This window comes from Mya arenaria, chromosome 14, assembly GCF_026914265.1.
Source record: "Mya arenaria isolate MELC-2E11 chromosome 14, ASM2691426v1".
NCBI lineage: Eukaryota > Metazoa > Mollusca > Bivalvia > Myida > Myidae > Mya > Mya arenaria.
This window is the reverse complement of record NC_069135.1, coordinates 3,217,898-3,241,749: the sequence shown is the minus strand read 5'-3', so window position 1 is coordinate 3,241,749 and position 23,852 is coordinate 3,217,898. Positions and strand designations below refer to the sequence as shown.

General features: G+C 35.0%; 3 protein-coding genes and 1 long non-coding RNA gene across 5 annotated transcripts in view; 2 read left to right on the top strand and 2 right to left on the bottom strand.

Annotated features, from left to right (window-relative positions):
• Positions 1 to 7,183, top strand: part of LOC128217503 (sodium- and chloride-dependent GABA transporter 1-like) — a 45,749-nt gene extending 38,566 nt beyond the window's left edge. For both annotated transcript variants that reach the window (XM_052924670.1, XM_052924671.1), the window contains exons 13-14: positions 5,964 to 6,134; positions 6,409 to 7,183. In XM_052924670.1, the coding sequence (XP_052780630.1) occupies positions 5,964 to 6,134; positions 6,409 to 6,549 (312 nt within the window). In that variant the 3' untranslated portion in view covers positions 6,550 to 7,183. The remainder of the gene's footprint in view (positions 1 to 5,963; positions 6,135 to 6,408) is intronic.
• A 1,471-nt stretch (positions 7,184 to 8,654) lies between these two features.
• Positions 8,655 to 11,694, bottom strand: LOC128217455 (tumor necrosis factor-like). The gene is made up of 4 exons (XM_052924611.1): positions 11,230 to 11,694; positions 10,798 to 10,840; positions 10,452 to 10,517; positions 8,655 to 10,131 (listed from the first exon to the last, which is right to left on the bottom strand). The coding sequence occupies exons 1-4, from the start codon at positions 11,692 to 11,694 to the stop codon at positions 9,734 to 9,736; spliced, it is 972 nt and encodes a 323-aa protein (XP_052780571.1). The 3' UTR covers positions 8,655 to 9,733.
• Positions 11,695 to 14,862: 3,168 nt separating this feature from the next.
• Positions 14,863 to 15,949, top strand: LOC128217454 (tachykinin-like peptides receptor 99D). The gene has a single exon (XM_052924610.1). The coding sequence runs from the start codon at positions 14,903 to 14,905 to the stop codon at positions 15,947 to 15,949; it is 1,047 nt and encodes a 348-aa protein (XP_052780570.1). The 5' UTR covers positions 14,863 to 14,902.
• Positions 15,950 to 19,205: 3,256 nt separating this feature from the next.
• LOC128217510 (uncharacterized) lies at positions 19,206 to 22,249 on the bottom strand. Its single transcript, XR_008258228.1, has 3 exons — positions 22,113 to 22,249; positions 19,526 to 19,592; positions 19,206 to 19,340 (listed from the first exon to the last, which is right to left on the bottom strand). It is a non-coding gene; the product is annotated as an uncharacterized LOC128217510 (long non-coding RNA).
• Between the last annotated feature and the right edge of the window lie 1,603 nt (positions 22,250 to 23,852).

The following is a 23,852-nucleotide window of genomic DNA, read 5'->3' as shown; positions in this document are numbered from 1 at the left end:
ACCCCTTCTCAAAACGAAGACTTTTCAACCCCTATTTTAAAGACTTTTCAATCCCTACCTGTTTGGACTTTTCAACCCCTAAATCAAAGACTTTTCAACTCCTAGTTGATATTGAAGGCTTTTCAACCCCTATATCAAAGACTTTTCAACCCCTATTATTTTTGTCAGCCAGGTGTTGTCTTTTCATTGTTTTTGCAAGAAACTTAACCAATTGTTATTGAAATACAATTAGAGATTTGTTTGGCTTATTTGTTACACTTTTCTCCAAAGTATTGGATGAAATTTACAAAGGCTTTGCCTTGATTTACTAAGCACTTGATGGTTAGGTTTTTTCAAAATAATATTCCGACCATTAACAATGGTACGGTAAAGTAAGATTTTGGTGCTTGGTTACTCCGAACATGCAATTGTTGTATTATTCTGAAGGATATTACATATCTCAGCGAATTCACATATATTATGTACAATGTTATTACCATAATTGTGTTCTTTAAATAACAAATTTGAATAATTGCAAAAGAAAATGAATGCAAAGAATAACTACAACTAATAACTAATAAAAGAACATTCTACTTTTTGTGCCTGTAGAATGCCAATAAAAACCTGAACTTGAACATTTATAAAACTTTCTTTGCTTTTAAAAAAGGTCAACAGTGGAAAGTATTTTTGTAGTACCATATTGCTATTTCAGTACAGTTTGATTTTAATTCTTGATAATGTATTATCTAAAAATTCAGAGTTTGCGGGTATAAATAAATAAAATATATTTTTTGTTTGATTTAAAATCCTGAAAATTATACACAAAATTTATCAAGCTGGCCATAGTTTGGAATGATGGCCATGATATTAGAACCTTAGTTAACTGCCACTTTCAAGTTACTATAACCTCAATTAAAGGTGTTATGAAGCCCCTTAATCCCTTAGGAATTTATGACAATGTCACACGTGTTGCCCATTATTGAATGTGCGACCTTCATTCCATTCTTTAATTGCATATATGAAAAGACAATACAATGCTTATAGCATTTTTTTACATATATACCACTTTATAATAGAATGTCCTTATTTTTTTAAACTGAGAAATAAAAAACGTTAATAAAATCTTATGTTACATTTATGTAATTTGAAAGCATTTGGAACTCAATCTATAATACATTTATAACATCTTTGAACTCAATGTATACTTTTGTATTTCTTAAACATTGTCTGCTAAATCATGATATTTTGAAATATTATGAAGAATTTTATTTAAAGTTCAACTCATTTTATTGTCTTTTTTATTGATGACAAAATGTTTTAAAAAAAGTGTTTAAAAAAACTAAAAGAAAAACAAACAAACGCTGTTTCAATTATTTGATGGAGCAGTACCATGCACATAATATATTGTGTGAGGATTTCCTCAGGGAGATAAGGAAGATTTATGGCTAAATGACTAAATAGCTAAATGGACAGTCGAGCATTTTTTTTACTTATTTAAATGTAAATATTTAATGAATTATTGTATTATCATGTGTTTTAAGTATGTATATTTTGTATGTATTACATATTTTTTGATTGTTATATTTTTAGTCTTAATATATTCTTGATTTTTAAAAGAAATTTCATAATAAATTGTTTACTGTTGTAGTTATTTTCTTAAAAAGGTGAGAAATTAAGGGGTTGAAAAGTCTTCGTTTATTAGGGGTTGAAAAGTTTGTTTAAGGTGGGGTTGAAACGGCTTAGCACTTTTAGGGGTTGAAATGACAAAGGGGGTGAAAAGTCTTTGATTTCACAAATGACAAAGGGGTTTAAAAGTCTTGGGGTTGAAAAGTCTGACAGCCGCGCACCTCACCGGTATATTTAATCACATGCGGAGTCTGAAACTGTCTCCATGCTATGCTTAACAGTATCTAGATAAGTTAATAAAATATTGTAACTTAACACAAATAGATCTATACTTAATTATTTTGCTTTTAAAATGTATGGGAAAATATCTGTTCTTTCACGGCACTAAAATGATGATAACAATCAGAATATCATCGAACTTGTATTCATGCACACCTGACGATTTGTAAACATGATAATTAAACGCACCTGTTAATGTGCTTTGCTGTGGCGTTTACATGAAATTTATCACTCAGGCATACAACTATCGTAATCGGATCAGTTATTTCTTACTCTTCTCACGGTGGAGAACCCACGTGACTTATTCGGTAAAGTGCACGGCAACAAATGTCAACAAGTCTCGATTCAGGTAAGGTTTTTAAAGATAACTTTCTTAATATTTGGAGAATTTTTGTGAAATAAAGACCATAAACCCCGCATTTAAGAGCTCGATCCACGGTAATAAAGAACTTTCTCTAATATTCTAATGCTTTCCTGAAAATCTTGACCAACTGATTTCTCAGAGTTGAAATCTAAGGCAAAGTACACGGCTTTTGACAAATCTCTGGGTTCTCCACCGTGCTTCTGATAAGTTCATATTCCAGTAGCTTCTTAAGATTATGTTTTTCTTAATTGTTAAGTATGAGTGTTTTGATTGGACTAAATTTAAAAGCAAAAAAGTTAAAAAAATCTTAAACTGAAGAAGCGAATGTAATATATTACCTAGACTTCAACAACATGTTACATAATAGTTATCGGTAGGATATTAGGAAGAAATACAGTCAAATCAGTTTTAAGCGACCAGTCAAAACCAAAAACTAGGACAGTGTGGTCTTTGAAAAAGGTGTTCAATTAATGCAGAACGCTTTTATAAGAGCGTTCTAGAATAGTTTCTTTTGGCATTAAGCCACCAGCTGTCATTAATAATCTTCAATACTGTTTGTTAATGACCGTCTAAGAATAAGATACAGTCAACCTGTCTTTAGCGGATCTATTCCCTAAATATGGCACTGTGCATAACAATGGTTATTAAATTCTGAATAAAAGAGCCAGGCGACGATCCTTCTTTCTTGCAAATATGTCAACATGTTCGGCGTTGATATTGCGTTCGCTGTAAATGTTCATCAAACCCAGGCCTGACATTCGCTCAGTTGTCATGGTACTCCTCAAATACGTTTTGACTCGACGCATTGTCGAAAATGAGCGCTCAGCCGTGGCCGTTGCTACTGGCATACACAACAGAGGCAGATCCTTATGTTAGGATACGATGCCTCAGTAGCTACGTCCAATGCTTTTTCCAGGGTTGAGTAGGGAGCAGGTAAAGTTACAGTCCACTTCGCTGTCCAACGTTGACACTCTCGCTCGAAAGTCGGCTCGTCATCTGGCAGGTCTAACTTGAACTCCTGGAATATTTCTATCGTTACGGCATGGGTGAGACCGTCGACCTGCAAATAAATCTTTATTGTATTTTCGCACTTATGCCATTTAAATATATGCGGCCAATGATCCGGTGCTTATTAAATTAAAGGGTTTCATTTGTTTCATTAGGATTTTCTTATTATTGTGGAAACGATCAATAATTATTTAATTTTAATATCTTTAATGCATGCGCATGTAAATGTATTCAGATACTAACCCGTTACCTGGCAGGCAAGTCGTGTACATGCGCGATATTTTTTCAACTTCCGATTTTGTTTTCTCACACTCCCTCGACCTTTTGGTAATATCACTGTGAAAATGTCAAACAACTTGGATCCAAATGAGACGCCGAGCTGGGTTTTCTTTGGAGATCAACATTTCTTAAATGGGTCTTGAAATTAACAGCTATTAACCGAGACAATTTGCGAGGTTAATAAATGTCTTTCTCGAGACGAACTTAAGATCTGGATCTCAAAAGAAAACGAGTGACGGATTATTGTTATTACCTAAACAGTTTTGTGTATGAAATGCGATGCTTACGAATTCACTTCGTTTTTTTGTTATCACACATGTTCCGTGAATTGTTCTCAAATCGAAGATAAGAGTATTTATGTGATAAAAGGGCATATCAAAAGTAGATTGAAGGTCTTGCAGGGCACACCACATGCAAAACAAACAGCCACCCAATCAGATCAAGACCAGACGGCACAGAAAGGCGGTGCAACGATGACTCTGCGATGACGAATCTACTCCTCGAGCCGAGATAGCAAACAAACGGATGTGGATAAGCTAAGAGAAGACTTTCGAGAAGGATGTTTTAATAAATCATGCATGATATATCGTAACATTATATAGTACTGACCTGGAAGGGAACTTATACTGGTGAACGTTGTTTCAAGTTGCGGTTAATAGCTCTTTCTTCTCACTGTCGTCTAGTTTTTGCCCGAAAATATCACTGTAAGGCGGATTAAATGTCTGTTCAGTCATTTTTAAAAGTCCCGCCTTGTAAACATCAGTCGGATCATTTACCAGGAGGTCAACAGGATCCACACCGATTTGGCAGGTTATGGGAAAATAACGCGTGTATAACGTTAGTTGAGATCTACATCGTGATCACCTTTTTGCGGAATTTAGGTATTACACTATAAAAACCAACAAACGATAAAATTCGGACGTAATTATTTCTTATACCCCCCCCCCCCCCGAGCCTTTACTTTTTATTGCATTTTTGGAACTTTTATTTTTTCGCTTTTTTCTGACGAAGTGTACGCATTGGCATACTGGCGTATGCCTGGGTACGCGCCTGCTTTAAATGCATTTATTTATGTAACATTCTTTTTCTTAATTGTAAACCTTAAAACTGCACTCTCACAGATTGAACGTGTTGACAACTTTTTTATTTCTTGTCTTGGAACGAGCATTTTTTTGCGTACATATCTGCAAACCACTGATAAAAGACTGCTGACAGAACATCAGATCGCAGATTCATATATTTCCGTTCCAAAATCGATGAGACGATGATTAATGCATTTCTCTTAAACCGTTAGTAATCCATAAAACGTTAATTTTGGAATGGAAATATGAAAATCTGCGATCTGATCTTTTGTCAAAAGTCTTCTATCACTGGTTTGTAGATACTTATGCAATAATTTGCTCATTCAAAGACAAACAATAAAAAAACATTTGAAGAGACAGTAAATCTGTGAGAGAGCAGCTTTAAAAGGTGCTGCTTAATTTAAAGTTTAACCTGTTTTGCAAACTGACAGTAAAAAACTGTGTCGAATCTGTAAGTAGACTTTAAATACAATTTAAAACCTAATTTCTCATCCTTTAAACATAATTATGTCATTAGGATTGAAACAAATGATTCAAAAACAAACACGAAAAACAATCTGGGGGAAAAAGTAAAAAGAGATTCTAATCACATTTCAATCAGAACAAAGCCAGGAAATGTGAGTTTGACAACGTTTTGGAAATGTTCAGCAGGAAGTATAACAGTGCGAGTATACCACGTGATAAATTGCGTCATAACTGCTCCGTCGGAAGGCAATATTTTGCTTCGAATGAAGACTTAAAACAAGGTGTACTTTACTATTTGTTCAACATTTTAAATGAAAACTAGAGCAGTCTACCGGGAATTCAGAGCCCCGCCTTCGGTGTTTTACCAGAGTTTGATTGAGAGTTTAGTTTCTTAAAAAAACTTCGACAAACCTTTTCACCATCTGCCGCGCTGTCAAAACGCTATATTGGAAACAGGTTGGTCGAGAGGTTTGAGAAAACCGTAAGCACGTTTTCAAAATCCTGTAATAAAACGAAGACCGGGCTCTTTAAGCGGCATAGACTGCCGTTTCTTTCACTCTAAATTGTAAAGACAAGTAGAAGTTATCATTGTTTTATGTCTTCATTCCAACCAAAATGCTGTCTTCCGACGTAGCATTTATGATGCAATCTATCACGTGACACACACACATATAATCGCCGAATGTAACCTCCCTAAAAATCGGCATAACGATCTGATACAGGCTGTCGATTGAGACAATGCTGTATTAATTCTAATTAAAAGATGAATATTTTGTGTCTGAAAAATCTCTCTTCCAGATGTATTCTCAGTTTTATAATGGTGTAACATTCGAATCTATACATACTTTTTAAAACAATGACTTTAACTTGTTCACTTTCAGGGTATATTCTGGTTCCAGCTTTCTACTTATAAGCCTTTAACATTCAGCGATGATTACCAGTACGCTCCTTGGGCAACGGCTCTCGGCGTGTTCTTCACATTGTCATCAATTTCATGTGTCCCAGCGGTAGCTGTATATCTCCTTATCAAATCTCCTGGTTCTCTGAGAGAGGTATGCTGCTATCTCACGTATGCTCCTACACTGACGCAAACACTTATCCTCTATAATAGTTTCCGATCAATTGCCGAAGTTTGTAGATCAGCTACATATAACTCATCTACTAGTCACCATAACGTTTCAAGACAAGAAAATCTTCACAACATTCCAACTTCGTAAACTTTACTATTTCATCCGCAATTTGTTAATCACTTCGTACGTCGTCAAAATCTAAAAATAATTTGATCACACTTAAGTTCTTCAGTTACATAATTTGCTCGTTTTTTAGAGATGGCAAGCGCTTACTACACCAGAATTGAAGAAACATCAACTCTTCCCGGGCTGGGAAAATACAAACTACAAGTGGAGTCAAGTGGAATACAAAAGTCACGACGCTAATAACCCTTTCAACTTTGACTCGGGGATTTAATTTCATAGTTAGAGGTGTTTAGTTTAATGTTGTGAACAGTAGATTCTAATTATCATATATACCTCTGAATATAAATTGGTAACACTGATCGGATAACTGAAGAGTAAGAGTGTTTGCCACTTGTCTGTCATCTTCAGTCGGCGGAACAAACCGACATAAAACAAGTAGTTTACAGATATTTGCCAACAGGCGTGTGTTGTTGTAGCAAAATCAGTCCTATCTTCGAACTGGTACCTAACATTGCAGTAAATATTGGGCTGTAATTTCGCTAAATTATAGTTGACATTTGAATTAGACAATTGTGACACATGCATGATATATTCTTCCGCATATGATGAATGCCCTCCAATCTGACAGCCTTTCGCCATCTTAATTGCGACGGTTCTATTGAGTATAGACCGTGGAACATGTAGAGTGTATATCGTCACAAAGTTTGACTCAGTTGTGGTCATCTGTGATCATTCAAATATTTTGGTTGTTCTGTTAGCCGGACAGCCGGAACAATTTCTACCCGAAACATATATTATTCGACAATAAGTTTTTTCTTCTGGACGGACGTATATCTTTTGCGGCCGGATATTTGTTACTCCGAATATATATATTTATATACATGGTATTAAACTGGTTCGGAATACCACTTATTGGTTATCACTCTTAGAAAACTCGACATTTGGTCCAAATGATTGAAAATTCGTTTCACGGTGTTGTGTCTAGTGCTCACTAGAATGGTGTAGACCAAAGGTTCTAAAATTGCTGTGCCATAGAGAGCGAAGAGGACACATACTAATTGTGTAAAGCTGAAGCTTTAACAAAATAATAATTCCATGAATTATAGTTAAAAAGTTAGGACAATATTTCAATTCAAACACGTGTTGTTATTCCTACAATACATAGTGAAATAAGGTTGTCCATTACACCGGAAACAATAGAACATAAATTACATTTCTTTCACCTCATTTAGATATCGAATGTTGCATTTGTAGGACTAACCTACAGTCTCAGTCCACAAAGCCGCACGACTTCAAGTAGTTTGTCCTAGAATCTTCTTTTTTTACTTTTTTTAAATCGTCACTGAATAAAACTAAAACTTTGTGGGTAAAATAATCTCTCGATATTTCTTGTGAATACTACTATCTGGTTATTGACTTATTCATTATGATACTTGTTGGAACCCAAACTATCCAAGATGAATAACTCATGCATGGACTTGGCGTATAATCTTACGACTTTTATTTCCCTCAACATACACACGTGCACTAGTGTATAACACCGGGACCCCCGTTTAACGTCCCCCCAGCTGACGAATCGTATGCATAAATGGTGAGGCAGGTGATCGAACCTGCGATCCATGGGTAAAACATCAGCGTGTCATTTTGATTTCAAGAATTTTGACCTTAGGTACATCAAGACTTTTCAAGGCCTTACTAGTACTTTGATGAAAAAGATACATTACTGAAAATTACTTCTAAATCTACATGCTGCACTTTAAACATATCTCGTTTAGTTTTCAGTACCCACATCACCATGGGAGGCAGAATCTTATGTCAAGCATTGATAAAACAGATTCTGCAGAGATTATTGAATAAGATGTTTTCATTAAATTATGGAAATCTTTCAAATGTCAATCCAATTTCTTTCTTATCAACACTGTGCCACCAATAATCCAAGACTGTCGTATCTGCTAAAGCCGCCATTCGCCGAATCAAGGCATTTACTTGTTACCCAGTGAAGCAAGAAACATATTTCTTCTATAAATCAACATAACCATTTACCTACCTTGAAAAATGTACTCAAAACATCGGTTGTCTGCTTTTTCATGAAGTCTTAAGTTGTGTCTTAAACTGAACAAATCATATGTCATGATCTTCTTCACATCCTAACCGATGATAATCAGTGCGATGTTGTCTACCAAATGTGAACTGTTTGGTCATGGGTTCCTTCCTCTGCTAAGAACCTATCTTACTTTGATTTCTTTTATTGTGTTGCACATTTTGGTTTATTAACATGTATTCAAGCAAATGTCATTACTGTGATATTTCATGAACTTTGAATAACGACCACGTTTATACAGTTTTATTCGTAGAACAACAGTTTATTGAGCCAACAAAATTTTATATCATACATAAGTAAGTAGTAAACAATGACAACGTATATTAATGTTAAAACAATCAATTCATACAGCGTCAATCGTTTTCAACATCGCCTTATCCTTATTTAAAGAAGCATGTCTTTCAGTACCATAACTCTGTTAAAACAAACATGTGATCATGTACCATAACTTTGCAAAGACAAGCATTTCCCAAAGTGCCATAAATTTTCACAAAAACCCTCAAATAAGATTGCACAGTAAAATCACAAGCGTACAGCGACGTTCGTCCATTGTTCGTTGTCGATCAGCGGACATAACCTCGTACATGTAGTCAAATTAAATTAATGTAGAAGTGTTTTTAACATTAAAGTATATTGAATTTTTTCAATAAGGACACTGCAAATAATGTATTTAGGATTTTTTAAAGTATTATTTCGTATAAGGAATGAGATATTAATATTAGGCAACTTACTTAGCATAAGAAATGTCTTAAGCAGTTTTATGAATACCGTCTCAGGACGATGAGACAATTACAGTTCATGTTTGACAATGGTGACAGTTTTCTGTATGCTTGTTTTAAATAAATGCAATTCATTTTATGAAAGCGCGTTAATTTAAAAAAAAACACAATAATACTAATATTTCAAATGAGCATTTTTGTTTTAAAAACAGCAGAACTTTGAGGAACGTGTATTTGTCCATAAAAATATGTTTGTCTTTAATAGGTAACATGTATATTGAGTTGCGATTTCTCAGTCTATTTTTACATCAAAATCGTAGTGTTTGCCACTTTCAGAGGTAGCCATGCCGATGATATTAAATAATGGTGAAGGAACGCCTCCGAGTTGGTGCCGTGAGATATTTGATAATGTTGCTTAACGTCGCCAAGCTTAGCAGTTCACGCGCTGATTTTATTTTTCGTTGCGTTTTGTCTATCCTTTATGCGTAGGTGTCACGTAGCCGTGTCACCTTTGAGAGTCTGATATCTAATCTCGTTATCCTTTTCTCGGAAACTACACTTGCCGCTGCTCGCTTGTTCCTATTATGTGTTGACAAAATGTGTTCCATCGGTTTGGAGCCGACTTAACGTTCAGTTCACTCTTCCTTCACCACCATAAGTACGTTGTCTACCTGTGATTTGTACACAAGATCCACTGGGCTGACCTCTATACATATGCGGTCGCTGACCGCGACTTTCGCGGACGTTATGAGATTGCTGGGCTCCATGATTTGCTGTCGCTCCGGAAGCGCGGGGTCTCTGAATGGGACGCTGATCAACTTCTTCTGCACCATATTCTCGTCTTCGCCCTTCCGCACGAGGACGCTGTGTGCCACCTCGGACCGGGTTGTTCGCCCGTCGAAGGTGAAAGTAATCTGTGAGTAGACCCTGTATAGCCCGGCTTCCGGCACAACCACACAGGACTCGTTCCTGCTCGAATGCACGCGGGAGCCTGCTGTCTGCTCCGACTCCTTCCATCGTAACAAACCATATTCTGTAAGACAGACAAAATTCGTACAACTAAAATGTATTTTACCGATGCACGGCAAAGACATGTTTTAAATTGTACGTTACGGGTCAATCGTAGTTACTCGGCCATCGCCTGCAAGCTAGGAAGGTAGTCTGATTGTGTTACGGGATATAGGGAAGTATGAGTCTTGAGTACTGTATTACCAAAGCTTTTCACAAGTTCTCCTTTATTACTGAACAATTTGTAATGCGATTGGGAGGGAACATGTTTTGTTTCATCTCGCAAATGAGTGTCAGTTTGTCAGTAAAAGAGCTTATAATGCACCCGCTCTAACATGTACATACCCATCAAAGAGTTCTGATCTAGGACAAATCTTCCAACTGGTTTGCTATGATCTTCATTGTCCGTATCTAGATAAATGTAGAAGATCAAGGTTTATTTTACGATATACCTGTTGGCTTCATATAAAGGGCTTCTTTTATAGTTTTCTTAATCGAATTAGTCAACAGTCATATACATGTACCTGATACAACTGTTCGTTTCTATTCGACCTTAATTTGAAACGCAGCATTTATTATTATACTTTTCAAAGTTGTGATCATGGTTAATAATCATTTTATTTCATAATCCAATGATATTCAATTAGATTTATTGTATTTCAGCTTTATAACAATAATAGTATTGACTTACAGCGTTCATGCCAGTGCTCCTGGGAAGTTTTCATTTCATTGACCTACAAACAGAAAACGAAAGTAGAACTATTGGAACGGCCTAACCAACAATATGAAGTCAATCTTGACCGGGAAAACACATCCAATTTGTCCTTGAAAACGTGGTATTTCCATATTTTTGTTTAATTGATTATGTTGATAATGTAAACGTTAAAACTATTTTATTTCACTTGGTCAATAATGTTTTGTTTAAAAATAATTTAAGTTTTTCCAACTGAGGTAAAAAAGCTCATTTTAAAGGCATGGGGAAGTAAATGCATTTTGAATGGACAAATATAAGTTTCAAGCGCAAGTGCAACTGTTAATTAAAAATATATGTCTCATTTTTATTCTATTTAAAACCCGTTCTTTTCACAAGTTAGTATACGTTAAAATTTAAAAATCGTCATACCGACGGAACTGCGAGAAGCCCGAAAGTGGACGGTCTGCTCATGTAAAAAACTGGGATGATGACAGCACACGACAGCAGACATCCGATAAGGGCGCTTACTAGTATTAACAAAAACACACTCCCACATGTCCATTCCGCACGGCTTCCGGTGACCGTTTGACTCGAGGAAGATTTGGAAGCTGAAGAGTTCCCACTGTTGCTAATATCTATAACACTTTCCTCATGACTTCGACTATTCGCAAGCAAGTTTTTACGTTCCCTTTCTTCGTTCACGCTTTTTTGTCTTGAGCAAAAGCAACACCATGCTTTATTCCGGTCATCCGCGCCGTCATGGCCTTTCCCTGATCTATGTATGCCCAATTCATCTATTTCCCTTTGTGGAAAGCGCTGTGCTTCCACCCCTTCATTCACACCTTCCCCTTCTTTCAAGTTGTCGTAAACTAACGCCGGTATAGTCATAGCCATGTATGCCGTGACACGGAACTGAGTAAGCCCTTTCAGAATCGACTTTATATATAGGAGAATAAAGAAATGGGAACCCGAATATATATTCATCTGGCATACCAAAACCGCAATCAATGACAACTAAAATTTCAATGTAAGGCCGGAACTATCTATTATCCGGTCGAGATGTTTTCTCGCTGCATCTGATAATCAAGAGAGTGAAGAAGGTGGAGTACAACCTAGAAGGTTTTGTAGGAAACACAACCACATTTCACCCCATATAGGCACCACTCAAGAACAATTCAATTCGAGTGAGAGTAATCGATTTTTCACAGAGTGTTGACCTATATTGTTGGTAGATGGACGTGTCCCCTATAACAAACTGAATAGACTGTACTCCGCATAAATTTCTATGATAACTAGACACAAGGAAGCCTGTAAACGGGTTTCTATCGTTTTGGTGCGAACTTTGCGATTGCTGTGAGATTTCTCAAAGTGCTGACCTCTATCAGCTGGTAAGTGTGCGTGTTCATGAGGTTGTACTCCTTTTAGGTAACTCTCGTGAGTACCAAACGAAGCCGAAGTTTGGTTTTCTATCGTTTTGGCGGCAATTTTGCGTGTTCTCTAACCTAGTTAACTAGTGTTCTTAGAGTGCTGACCTTTACGGAATTGTAGGTGGATACGTCCCCAGCAACACCTTATATGTGGTACTTCGCCTTCTTTACTCTAGTGAGTACCAGACCCAGCCGTAACGAGTAAACTAATTTTCCACTAATGGTGACGAAAATGTGGTGGAGGGTAGGCGTCTCCCAAACCACACAAAGGTCACATTTACGAGTGCTTAAAAGAAAGTGAAAGAGAACAATAGTTTCCGGTCGGATGAGTGTATGCTCCGGCCGGACTTAAAGCACTTAAAAAGAAATTTTATTATAAGTATTACTTTACTCAATCAAACGATAGCAGGTGACGTCACTCTCGAATACATATACACGTAGTTCTATTTTATCACAAATAATATGGAATAGAATGTTCGAACCCGAACATGGTTTCCTGCGCCCCGTTAATCTCATTTCGGGGCACCTCTATTAAGTATGTATTACGCAGACAACCTAGTTACATTGACTTAGACGCCAACTCTATACTGACTGATTCGGAAAATAGACGCCGATTTGGTAAGATACAATGATTAGTGACCCAAACTGGAAAATATGCGTGACAAGTCCTGGACCGATGGCGTTGCGGCAATGCAATAAAGTTATTGTTGAAATAGTAAAGCAAATATCGCCACATTTAAGCAAAAGTCGCAATATTAATGCGAAACCCTCAATATATTGCTCTATCGTTCTGCAATACTGCCCAGGAATACAAAAATATGAGTCTTTGGTTTCGACGACGAATGCATAAACATTCAACTATTGATAAATTATGTTGTAAATGATCATGTTTTGTTTGAAGAAAGACCTTGTATTGATAAAAAAAATCTGAAATAACTTTTGCTGATTTATTAACATTTTCATTGTCAAATTAAAAGAAAGAGTTTCGGGTGTTTTTGATAAAATTATGAATTTGCAGAAAAGGTAATGGAAACTCAATATTTCAAAAAGTATCAAGTTATCGTTTCATGTAAGCAGTGAGACGCTTGAATTAGGAAATCGACTTAAGTCAATGGCAATGACTTAAGAAATTTCATTAGAAAAACCTTGTGATTTAATGACCTTCCTTGGCACAATGCAGATTATTTAAACAAATTGTTCAGTTGGTATATCCATTTTGGTATTTTTACTTGCGTGCACCTTACTTAATAAACACATGTAAAGAGCTATTTCGCGAGGGTAAAACCTTGTATCATGGCAAATGCGTGTGAATCATCTGCAAAAAGGTCAATATGGACTTAAGGCAAATTGGTTTAGATTACAGAACTGATTGTGAAGTCATGAGATACCCATAAGTTATTTGATGTTATTTGTAATATTTTCCTGCTAGCATTTTTGCTAATAATTGTTTAAATCATAGGCTGTGATTTAATTATTTTAATATTTAATCTAAAACTAGAACAATATGGTAACACATATCAGAAATCCACAAACATAAACTATAATAAAGAACTTTCACACACTTATAAATAATATTCGAAGTGGTGGTATCAATTTTGTTCATTTCAAAATCATATTTTCACTGAAGAAGAAAAAGTTACTCTTCAGTTTTTTTACTATTAAAGTGTCTGAGATTATTTTCAGTTCAGTAAATAGAAGGCTAATACAGATTTGTATTATTGATAAGTTATGTATAAACAGTTCTGAGATAATATTTATATGAAAAGCTACAGAAACAAGCTCAGAAGCCAAAGATTTAAACAAACCGAATATACGATAAGATCATCACCGATACACAACGAATATACTCTGTTGAACACCGTATAGGTATTTCAGGTAACTTAAGCTATACTGGAGACTCCCATTTTGCACACAAAGCACATGCATATACCGTTGGGCATGTTGCGTTGCCGGTAACTCCGCGAGTATCGTAATCGACTTACGCGCGTGCTCTTGGGTCGGATTTAGGATTCAGAAATGAAAAACATGATAGATATTATAAGGATGGCAATTAATTACAACATAAATTGAGTGTATAAATATGAACTAACTATGGAATCATTTTACTTTGTATCGCAAGGAGAAAAGTATGAACCGCAACTAAACATGGCATATATTATAAAGTGAAGTTAAGCATTTCTTTCAGTTGTATCAAATGATAAATAGGAAGCAACATTATTCATTATTTTATAATTATCACAGAACAACAACCTGTTATTTGTTCTTATAACTGCAGTGCACATTATATACCTGTGTATATATTTTCATAACCCAAATGTCTTCTGTGATTATAATCCTTTCGATATCGAAGCTACATGAATAAATATGCGACGTGAACATTTTCCGTGTAAATAATTAATATAAATAAAAATGAAAATGCATCCACATAGCTGCCAACTGAAGTTACGCATGTCTAAGTAGATGTGTGGCCGGTTTGTCATATTCTGATCGTGGCGGCGAATTAAGTAAGTCTAATTTGTTATTATGATGATGATAATGATAATAATACTACAGATAAAGGTATGAACATTTAAATAGTTTATAGAAGCGATGTTCAACCTCACTTGGGGCACAGTTCTCATTAACAAACCTTTTTCGTAATGTTCCATCAGATAGCAATGATATCTTAGAAAAACATGGCACAGGATCAACCAGAAATTGGAGTGTTGCTTTGGCAAATAGTTTCCCCTTTCCTGATTTTAGTTGGGACATTTGGAAATGTGTTGTCTATAGCAATACTTAATCAAAAAAGGTTCCAGAAGCAGCCGTCGACGACGCTTCTCCTTGGACTTTCCGTGGCAGATCTGTGTATGCTGTATGTTGGACTTTTACGGCAGTGGGTCAAGTATGTGTTTGCCGTGGATTTTAGGGACATTTCGGAGATAACTTGCAAAATCCATGGATGGCTAATTTATGTTATTGCCGATTGCACTGTTTGGATTCTTGTTGCCGTGACAACTGAAAGAATTATTGTCACGCTTAGACCGTTCAGCAGTAAGCGGATCTGTACAAAGAACTTGTCAATTATTTCGTTGATAACGATTGTCATTAGTGCAATGGTTATTAATTTGCATGTATTAATTGGGTATGAGCTAACAGAGAATGCAATATCAAACCTTACAAACACCACAGTTATATGCGGAGCACGCGCTGGAGCTTACGAGAATTTCTTTGACAATATTTGGTCTTGGATTGACCTTTGTAAATTTTCTATAATTCCGTTCATTGTTTTATCTAGTGGCAATATATGCATTGTATATAAACTGATGCAAAGTAAGAAAAGAGTTAGCAGTCAGATTACACCAGGAACTACTCAAAACGCAAATCAAAACAACAAAACATCAAGTCTCACATTGTTATTGCTGACCTTGAATGCTGTGTTCATAGTGTGCACTCTACCAATATGTATATATCTCATTGGACGTCCATATTGGTTACCTAAGGACCACCCTGATGACTTAAGACTCAAGGATCCATGGTGGGCGGTTGTGAATCTACTCATGTATACAAACAACACCTGCAACTTCCTGCTGTATTGCCTCATGGGAAGTAGATTTCGTGATGAAGCCAAGAACATCATGAACACCCTTCGGACATCGATATTTAGAGTGAAATTGGCCAGAACACAGACAGGAAGTGAATCTCCGACAATTGCCCACAGACATAGTCTTACGGAATTTTAATTGTTATCAGCGTTAACAAGTCGTATTTAAAAACGGTTTTCTTGTGTCGTAGTATATGTCTTGCACAGTCTATTTTTTCTTTGTATGTTTAGATGATTTATTCTATGTAGCCGAAACGTAAATCACTGCAATAAAGCTGTATGAATAAATTACGAACTCTCGACCACTGTTTACTGGTTAAACGGGTACATGTACTTTAGTAAGGGCGTGACCATTTTTGCAGAAATTCCACTAATACGCAAGAGTAAAACAAGATGTTCAAACAGTTAATATTCACTTTTCAAAATATTTTTGATTTCGTGTTGGCATAACTTTATGGGGTTATTTTTGTTATTCTATTCTTAAGGACCCGAATTATGAAGAAAATGTTTCTTTAACCATATGTATAAGCATAGAGCCCATGCATGAGTAACATATAATTTAATGATAATTTGCATACTAAAATATTGCCGGAACAACATTTTCAAGAATGGTAAATATATGAACAAAACAGAACAGAGCAGACATGTTATTCAGACTTGTACAATGTACATCGTCTACATATACATGCATGTTTTCATATATCATGTCAACGGTTATACAACGTGTAATGGTAAATAGTAAATTGTGTTTGATGTTATAATTAGTCATACGACAGTGTTCACATAATCATAACACAGCATACTAATTACAACAATAATTAGAGGCTGAACTTAACATTAATCTTTCAATATTCAATTAACTATTTCTTATAACAAGAGCTTCTTTGACATAAAATGCTGTTTTAATTAAGTCGTTCTTGTCATTTAATTTTAATAATTGTAGAAAGTTGTACACAGACGGATGCATGTAGAAATACGTTTAAGATATCCCTTTCTTACATCAGAACACCATGGACATATACAAATAAAATGAAAATCGTCTTCTTTATCATTTGTATTACAAAATAAAAAATATCGTTCCTCTTTAGGTGTTCTGTTTCTGGCATTCCTACCAGTCTGAATTCTCAGTGGGAATACAGATAGTCCTAGTCTGGAGAAGTATAAACGTAGTAGGGGATATCTAACTAGTTCACCTCTGATACAAGCATAACCTGTATTTGGCCTCAGCTTCAACAAGCTTTTACAAAATTTTAGGTGTATTCTCTCTATTTCGTTTGATTTAGAATTTCCCCAAATTTCATAAGCATAATTTAAAACATACAAAACAAAACCGTCAGACAATTGATTAAGCGTTTTCATAGTTTTATTTTAATTGTCTTAACAAAATTAAGATCCGTTTGAGTGTAAAACCAAATTGTTTTGAAACATATCACTTTTTAACAAATTGGTAAATATAACGTGTAAAAGATCAATTGTTTCATTATTCTAAACATATATGTATGTATTACATATGCAATATGACTATAAACAATAGTATTATTACTATTATATATATAAACTTAAAGTACCTCTATTTAACATCGTGCATGGTTATTCAATAGCGGCTTTAATCATAGTACACCTCATGTATACCTAAATTACGGCCATTGTTTAGCTTCAGCAGTGATACTAACTATTTTGACGCTTTCAAAACGTTTGTAAACTAAAGAAGATAGTTTTCATATTGCATTCATTTTAACATTCGAGAGTAGTTCGATAATTTTTTAAATGTTTGGATTGTGCCATTAGTCTCGCTTGATGTATGATATTCGTCAATCATAATATAATGGACGCGATGAGAAAATGGAACTCGTCCTCGAATGTATTACACAATTTTTACATTTTTGTTCACTGCTTGGTGTTAACGATTATCTAGTTTTATTATTATCATTATTATTTCCTGAATTATGTAGTGTGCCTTAATATAACTACAAATTAAATTTTGCAAATAATAAAATATGTTTAAGCTTTTGATGTCACTGCAACATCATTATGTTGTTGTTTTTATCATAAATGACATAATGTTCTTATTCGTTAAAACACATTAGTACAACTACAACACACGTTAAGTAAAAGTGCTGTGTAAGTCCGTTATTCATTAGCATTCTGTACTACAACCATACGATTATTAACAAAACTATAGGTAAAAAACAGACTATGCCGTTTGGTAAATAGCCGTACAAAATGAGAGTGAATTTTAATAGTTCCTAAACTAGAGCATTTGAATTTTAGTTAATCGTTTGAATCCTGAAGCCAGCGCCTGTATCCCGTCTGACAATTGGTCGCTGAACCTTATGTAAATGTAGGAGTACATATTCTTAGCAGCACTGACTAAATGAATGTTAAATTATTCATTTTTTTAGATGGAAGTGGTACTTGAAACATACATACGCCCATTTTTAAGAAAGCTGTCTACTTTATTTTATCTTTAAACTGAGCAATTAGGGCTCGGTTGGGTAGTTTCATTCCATTTCTTACAGCGAATTATCAACAAACATTGCATAAATCACACGTTAAGCAAATACCTGACCTTGTATTTACGACTTGGCAGTTCGGTTTAAAATTAACATTATAAAAAATGTAATCTCAAACTAACCACACAACCATGGTATTTTTTGTATATTTTTGGTCCGATACATAATATTAGAAAATAGCCCATTCAGGAAATGCATTAGTGCCAGAAATATTATAACAAAGGAAAACCACTCTGCCGCATTTAGACAATGACTTAATAAGGAAATTATTATGGAGCTTCAACAAAGAGGTTTCGAGTTTCTTTATTACATAACTGTTTGAAGTAACCTCGTAATATAACCTTGTCTTATAAAATACTCGAATGCCATTTATATCTTATATAAGGAAACAAATAGCAGGTATTTTCTTTCCTCGTGTGATCATGCCACATTTACATAATTTCAGTATATCATTTTTCAAGATCTTACTAAATCGAGACTTAAATGTAAAATCTAGGTTTAAAATTTTGTTATCTGACGCAGTTTAAGCCTTTGAAGTAATTCTAAACGTCACACACGAATTGTTATTTTATAATTTTGACAATACTGGGATATTCCACTCTTGAAAAGGTAAAACCATAGCGTCAGCAAAAAATCTGAAGTTTGCGATTATGGGCAGGTTCAAAATTACAAAATATATAATTTTGGAATAACACATGATATCACATTAGGAGCTGTTGAATTTCAAACATAAACATGAAGTTGACAAAATCCTGAAATGCACTTAATAATTATGGCCGATACACATTTATCGCAAACTCATCAACATACATGACATCCCAACCAAAAGTAAATTTGAATAAAGGAAAACCAGCAGTACAGGTTTACGATATGATCATATGACGAAGGTAGACAGTGGATCTCTGAGAAGCAGTGTGGTAAATCCTATCACGTAGTTACTTACGTCAGAGACATACATCGTATTGGATAATTATTTTTTGTTCTGCTTTCATAAGCCAGCTTCACAGTAAAGTCAACCTGGAATATTTATTATCAAGATATTTGATAATTTTACAAGGTAAATTCTACTATACGACAAGGATGGACATTCCAGTATCATCTTCGGTAAATAATGTTTGTCAGCGAATAGGTCTTCTAAGGTCCTTGAATTGAATTTATGTCAGTTCAAGGAAGAACTTACTTCTAAGACATAAATTGTTAACCTGTTGTTTGTACTGTCAGTGTGAGGGAGCACAACAATCACGTGACCAACAAATGCAAACGACCAGACTGAAATTTAGACAACAAAACTTATGAGTGTTTTATATTTTCTTTCTTCACGGAATCCAAAAAAATAGCTAGCTCATGGTACCCTACTCGATTTCGGCTTTCGTGTTGTATATTAACATGCCAAGAAATACCAGCCAATTTTTCCACTTTTCATTTCTACACGAGAGTCAATTTCAGCTACACATTAACCCCTAATTGACCGAGAATCTGACCATGTGTTTAATCATGTATCATATCTAGGGAGTTGTTGTAGTTCGGGTCAAGATTTAAAAGAATGTATTTAATTTTGCCCTGAAAGACGTGAATAAGTATCAAGTGTTAGACATAATTACTGAGTACTTAATTTAGTAAAACTTATTATTTACATATTCTGAAACAAAAATATGTTGTTTTTAATGAGTAACATTTTTTTAGACATATGACAGATGTTAATGAAAATGGTATGCTTAACCAACCGTTTTATTTGGAATGAAAATGTTACCTATATTACATTATATATGAATCTGGCCGTCCCATAGGTCGAATTATATTTAAGGGTATGCTTTACTAAGCGTATGGATATTGATTTTAAAATGTCAGATTGATTGGGTGCATATTTTTTAACAAAAATCCACACTCTAAATATTCATTTTTATAGCTTTGTTTTAGTTTTTTTTTTTTCACTGTAAAAAAATATTGAGTTCGTAAGTATACGTATACACCATGGAAAATGGAAAATACAAACAAAACTTGAAAAAATACATCTCATTGGCGAAACTGAATCTCCAAATGATAAATTTACTTAAATTTTGTTCACATCATCATGAACACATTCTGAGGCGTTTAAAATGCATTTTCGTATAACTGATTGCGATTTGTTTTTGCAATGTTTCAATCTAGAAAATTGCTTAGTTTTGTGTTCATCTGGCATTGTCATCATACCGTGACCGGTGAAAGAACATATTTTGACCCACATAAAATCACGACAATGGTCGCTGTCCTTGAGTGACTCCTTTTCTGTAAATTGTAAATATTGACACACCCCCACACCCCAAATGATAACATGACTCCCAACGATCGTTACTGTAAATAGGTATTAAACCCCACGGAACAGAACCGACTATGTTGGTCATTTAATACGTGTGCTCTTAAGTCTTAGTAATACAGGTGGTAATCCTGCAGCTATTGCTGTTGATACTACCACTACTGCTTCTGCTATTGCCACTGTCAACACCACCACCGATGATGATATTGATGATGATACCCCTAAAACTACTGCCGCTCCTGCTGAATTGTTGTTGTTGTTTTTGTTGCAACTTCTACAACAACAGCTACTACTATTCCTTCTACTAACTATTATATAACTACTACTGATGCTGCTAATCTCGCGTTAATCAACTATATGTTACTGTGAACGAAGGAACTAAGCTTTTTGTATCAATGCGAAGACCCTTCATTTATCTTTTTATAACGAGCGCAAAGTACAATGAACCCTTAAAGGGACTGTACACCAGATTCGCAACAAAAAAAGTTTTTTTCTGTAACGAATCACAGGACAATTATCTAATGGAATGTGTTACACGTTGATATCATAATTGTAAAAAAGGTACCAAAATGTAAAAAAAAATTGTGTCGGAGACCGGGTTCGAACCCGTGTCGCCAAAATTGCAGTCCAGCGTCGTTTCCATTAAGCTACGACGGCTTACTCTACTTGGGGGACATAATTAAGCTATACACGTACCTCGGTAATATCACGTGATAACACCGACTAGCCAATCACGCATTAGGAATTAATTATACCTGGTCGACATACCCAGTAATCTTTGTAATGGAAAAATACGAAATAACTGCGAAACTTAAATCAATTGTAAACTATGTGGTACTTCAGTTAGTAAGTTTCCAATGCATTGTACACATCGATGCCAAGTTTATGTCATTTTTCGAAAATTTTCTTTTTTCCGCTATTTTATCATACGGAGTACAGCCCCTTAAAGCAGATTTTCGACATCCACAGATAAACGACTCCCCGGTATCATTTTATTAAATATACATGAGTCATAACATTTTGAGCCGGTAGTCGATAAGTTTGACTGGGGTTCGTGATTCTATTTGGGTCAAAATACATCCTCACGCCGGCCAAATCCTAATAGCCTCTTATAGAACAATACCGTAATCAAGTTGTTAAATTAAACGACTTGATTACGGTATTGTTCTACAAGAGGCTATTAGGATTTGGCCAGCGTGAGGAAAATATTTAGCTGTTGGGGAACTAAGAAATATAGTTGGTACATTTGTACTTGATGTTTTCAATCTTTACACATAATTCAAGAGTGTGGTTTAGATAGTTAAATATTGTTATCAAGGAGATTGTTCATAAACAATATCAACCATGTAATGCTTAGCTTAGTTAATTAATAATTATACTTTTTATAGTTTAGAAAATCATGTCAATACTTAATAATAAACTATTATTGAAATACTGCTTCAGAATCTTATAAACAATTCGGGACCTAACGAGAACAATACAATATTGACTATTACCTAATATACTTGATCCTAGGTATATCCTCACTGCTGAACAACCGACCACAACAACTTCTCACCCAAAATATTCCATCAATATGCAGGATAAAAACATTGGCAAAGAAAAACGGCCAGAAGATCTACGTACATCATGCACAAAAGTCATGTGCACTTACTCCACCCGCAAATGCTGACTCATGTGCAGCATACAACGATAGTGAATTCCATTTTAGTGGTGAATGGCAAACTCTCACTTACAGCTGGTGCAGTTCTGAACATCCAGCACTTTATTCTTTAATATCAAGTTGCATAAAATCCAATGAACATGTGGCGATTGTTTGTAAACACTCGTGATCTTGAACCATGACCTGTGTAGTCTATGACTTGCGGAATAATTGTTACATGAAAAAAATAATGTTTGGTGACTAATAAAGTTTATGCACTTTTAAAAGCTTTTTATGTTTTGAATTGATATTGACGTATTAAATTGCAATTACTTTGACTGTAAACGTATTGCAAAAATGAACAGCTTTGATAACTATTTTGGGGGCGCATTTAAACATGGATACCGAGTGTGCCCACGTCAACAGGGAAGAACACTTGCCCCCCTTATTTCTAAAGATACTTGATAATTTTAAGATAATTTATAGTGTTTCATTAACAAAGAGGCAGAATAAATAAAATACTAAGTTAGTGCCGTGGATGGAGAAAGTTTATCTGGTTCGGCTTCGGAATTTGTCGGGTTTGCCTTTCCTCCGCCTTGCCAGATAAACTTCCTCCATCCACGGCGTTAACCTAGTATATTCTCTATATTAAAGAGTATCTTGCAAGGCGAAATGAAGTTTTTTAATGAAAACGTGTAATATCAAAATTGAAGAGGGGGGAGGGGGATCTGTAAATATCATTCAATACCCTTTTCTATTATGTTTCATAGCCAATATGTATTGCCAATATTGCCAATAAAACTTGAAACATTAACGTTTTATAAGAAATTTCAAACCTTTATAAAAACGATATCGGTACTATTAAACTTATGAACATCTAATAAGCAATAACTCCTGATAAAAAATAACATCGAGTACCATTATTTGAATTAAATACTTCGGTATTTTAATACGTGTGCTTTCAACTCTGAGAGAAACAGCTGGTGATCATGCAGTTATTGCTGTTGATGATTGATGATGACGATGATGACGATTATGACGATTATTACGATGATGATGATGATGATGATGATGATGATGATGATGATGATGATGATGGTGATGATGATGATGATGATGATGATGATGATGATGACGAGGATGATGATGAGGATGATGTTGATGATGACGATGACGATTGTGATGATGATGATGATGATGATGATGATGATGATGATGATGATGATGATGACGATGACGATGACAATGATGATGATGATGATGATGATGATGATGATGATGATGATGATGATGATGATGATGACAATGATGATAATGATGATGATGATGATAATGTTGCAACAACAACAACAACAACAACAACAGCAGCAGCAGCTGCTACTCATACCACTAACTATCCATTAACTACTATTGCTGCTGCTAATCTCGCGTTTATCAACTTTATGTTGTTGTGGATGAAGGGACTTTTTGTATCAAAGCGAAGACACTGCATTAATTTATTTATAATGATGAAGCCATGAAATAAAATGAACCCTTATGCAGATATTCGACATCCACAGAAAAATGACTTCCCAGTATAATTTAACCTCGGAGG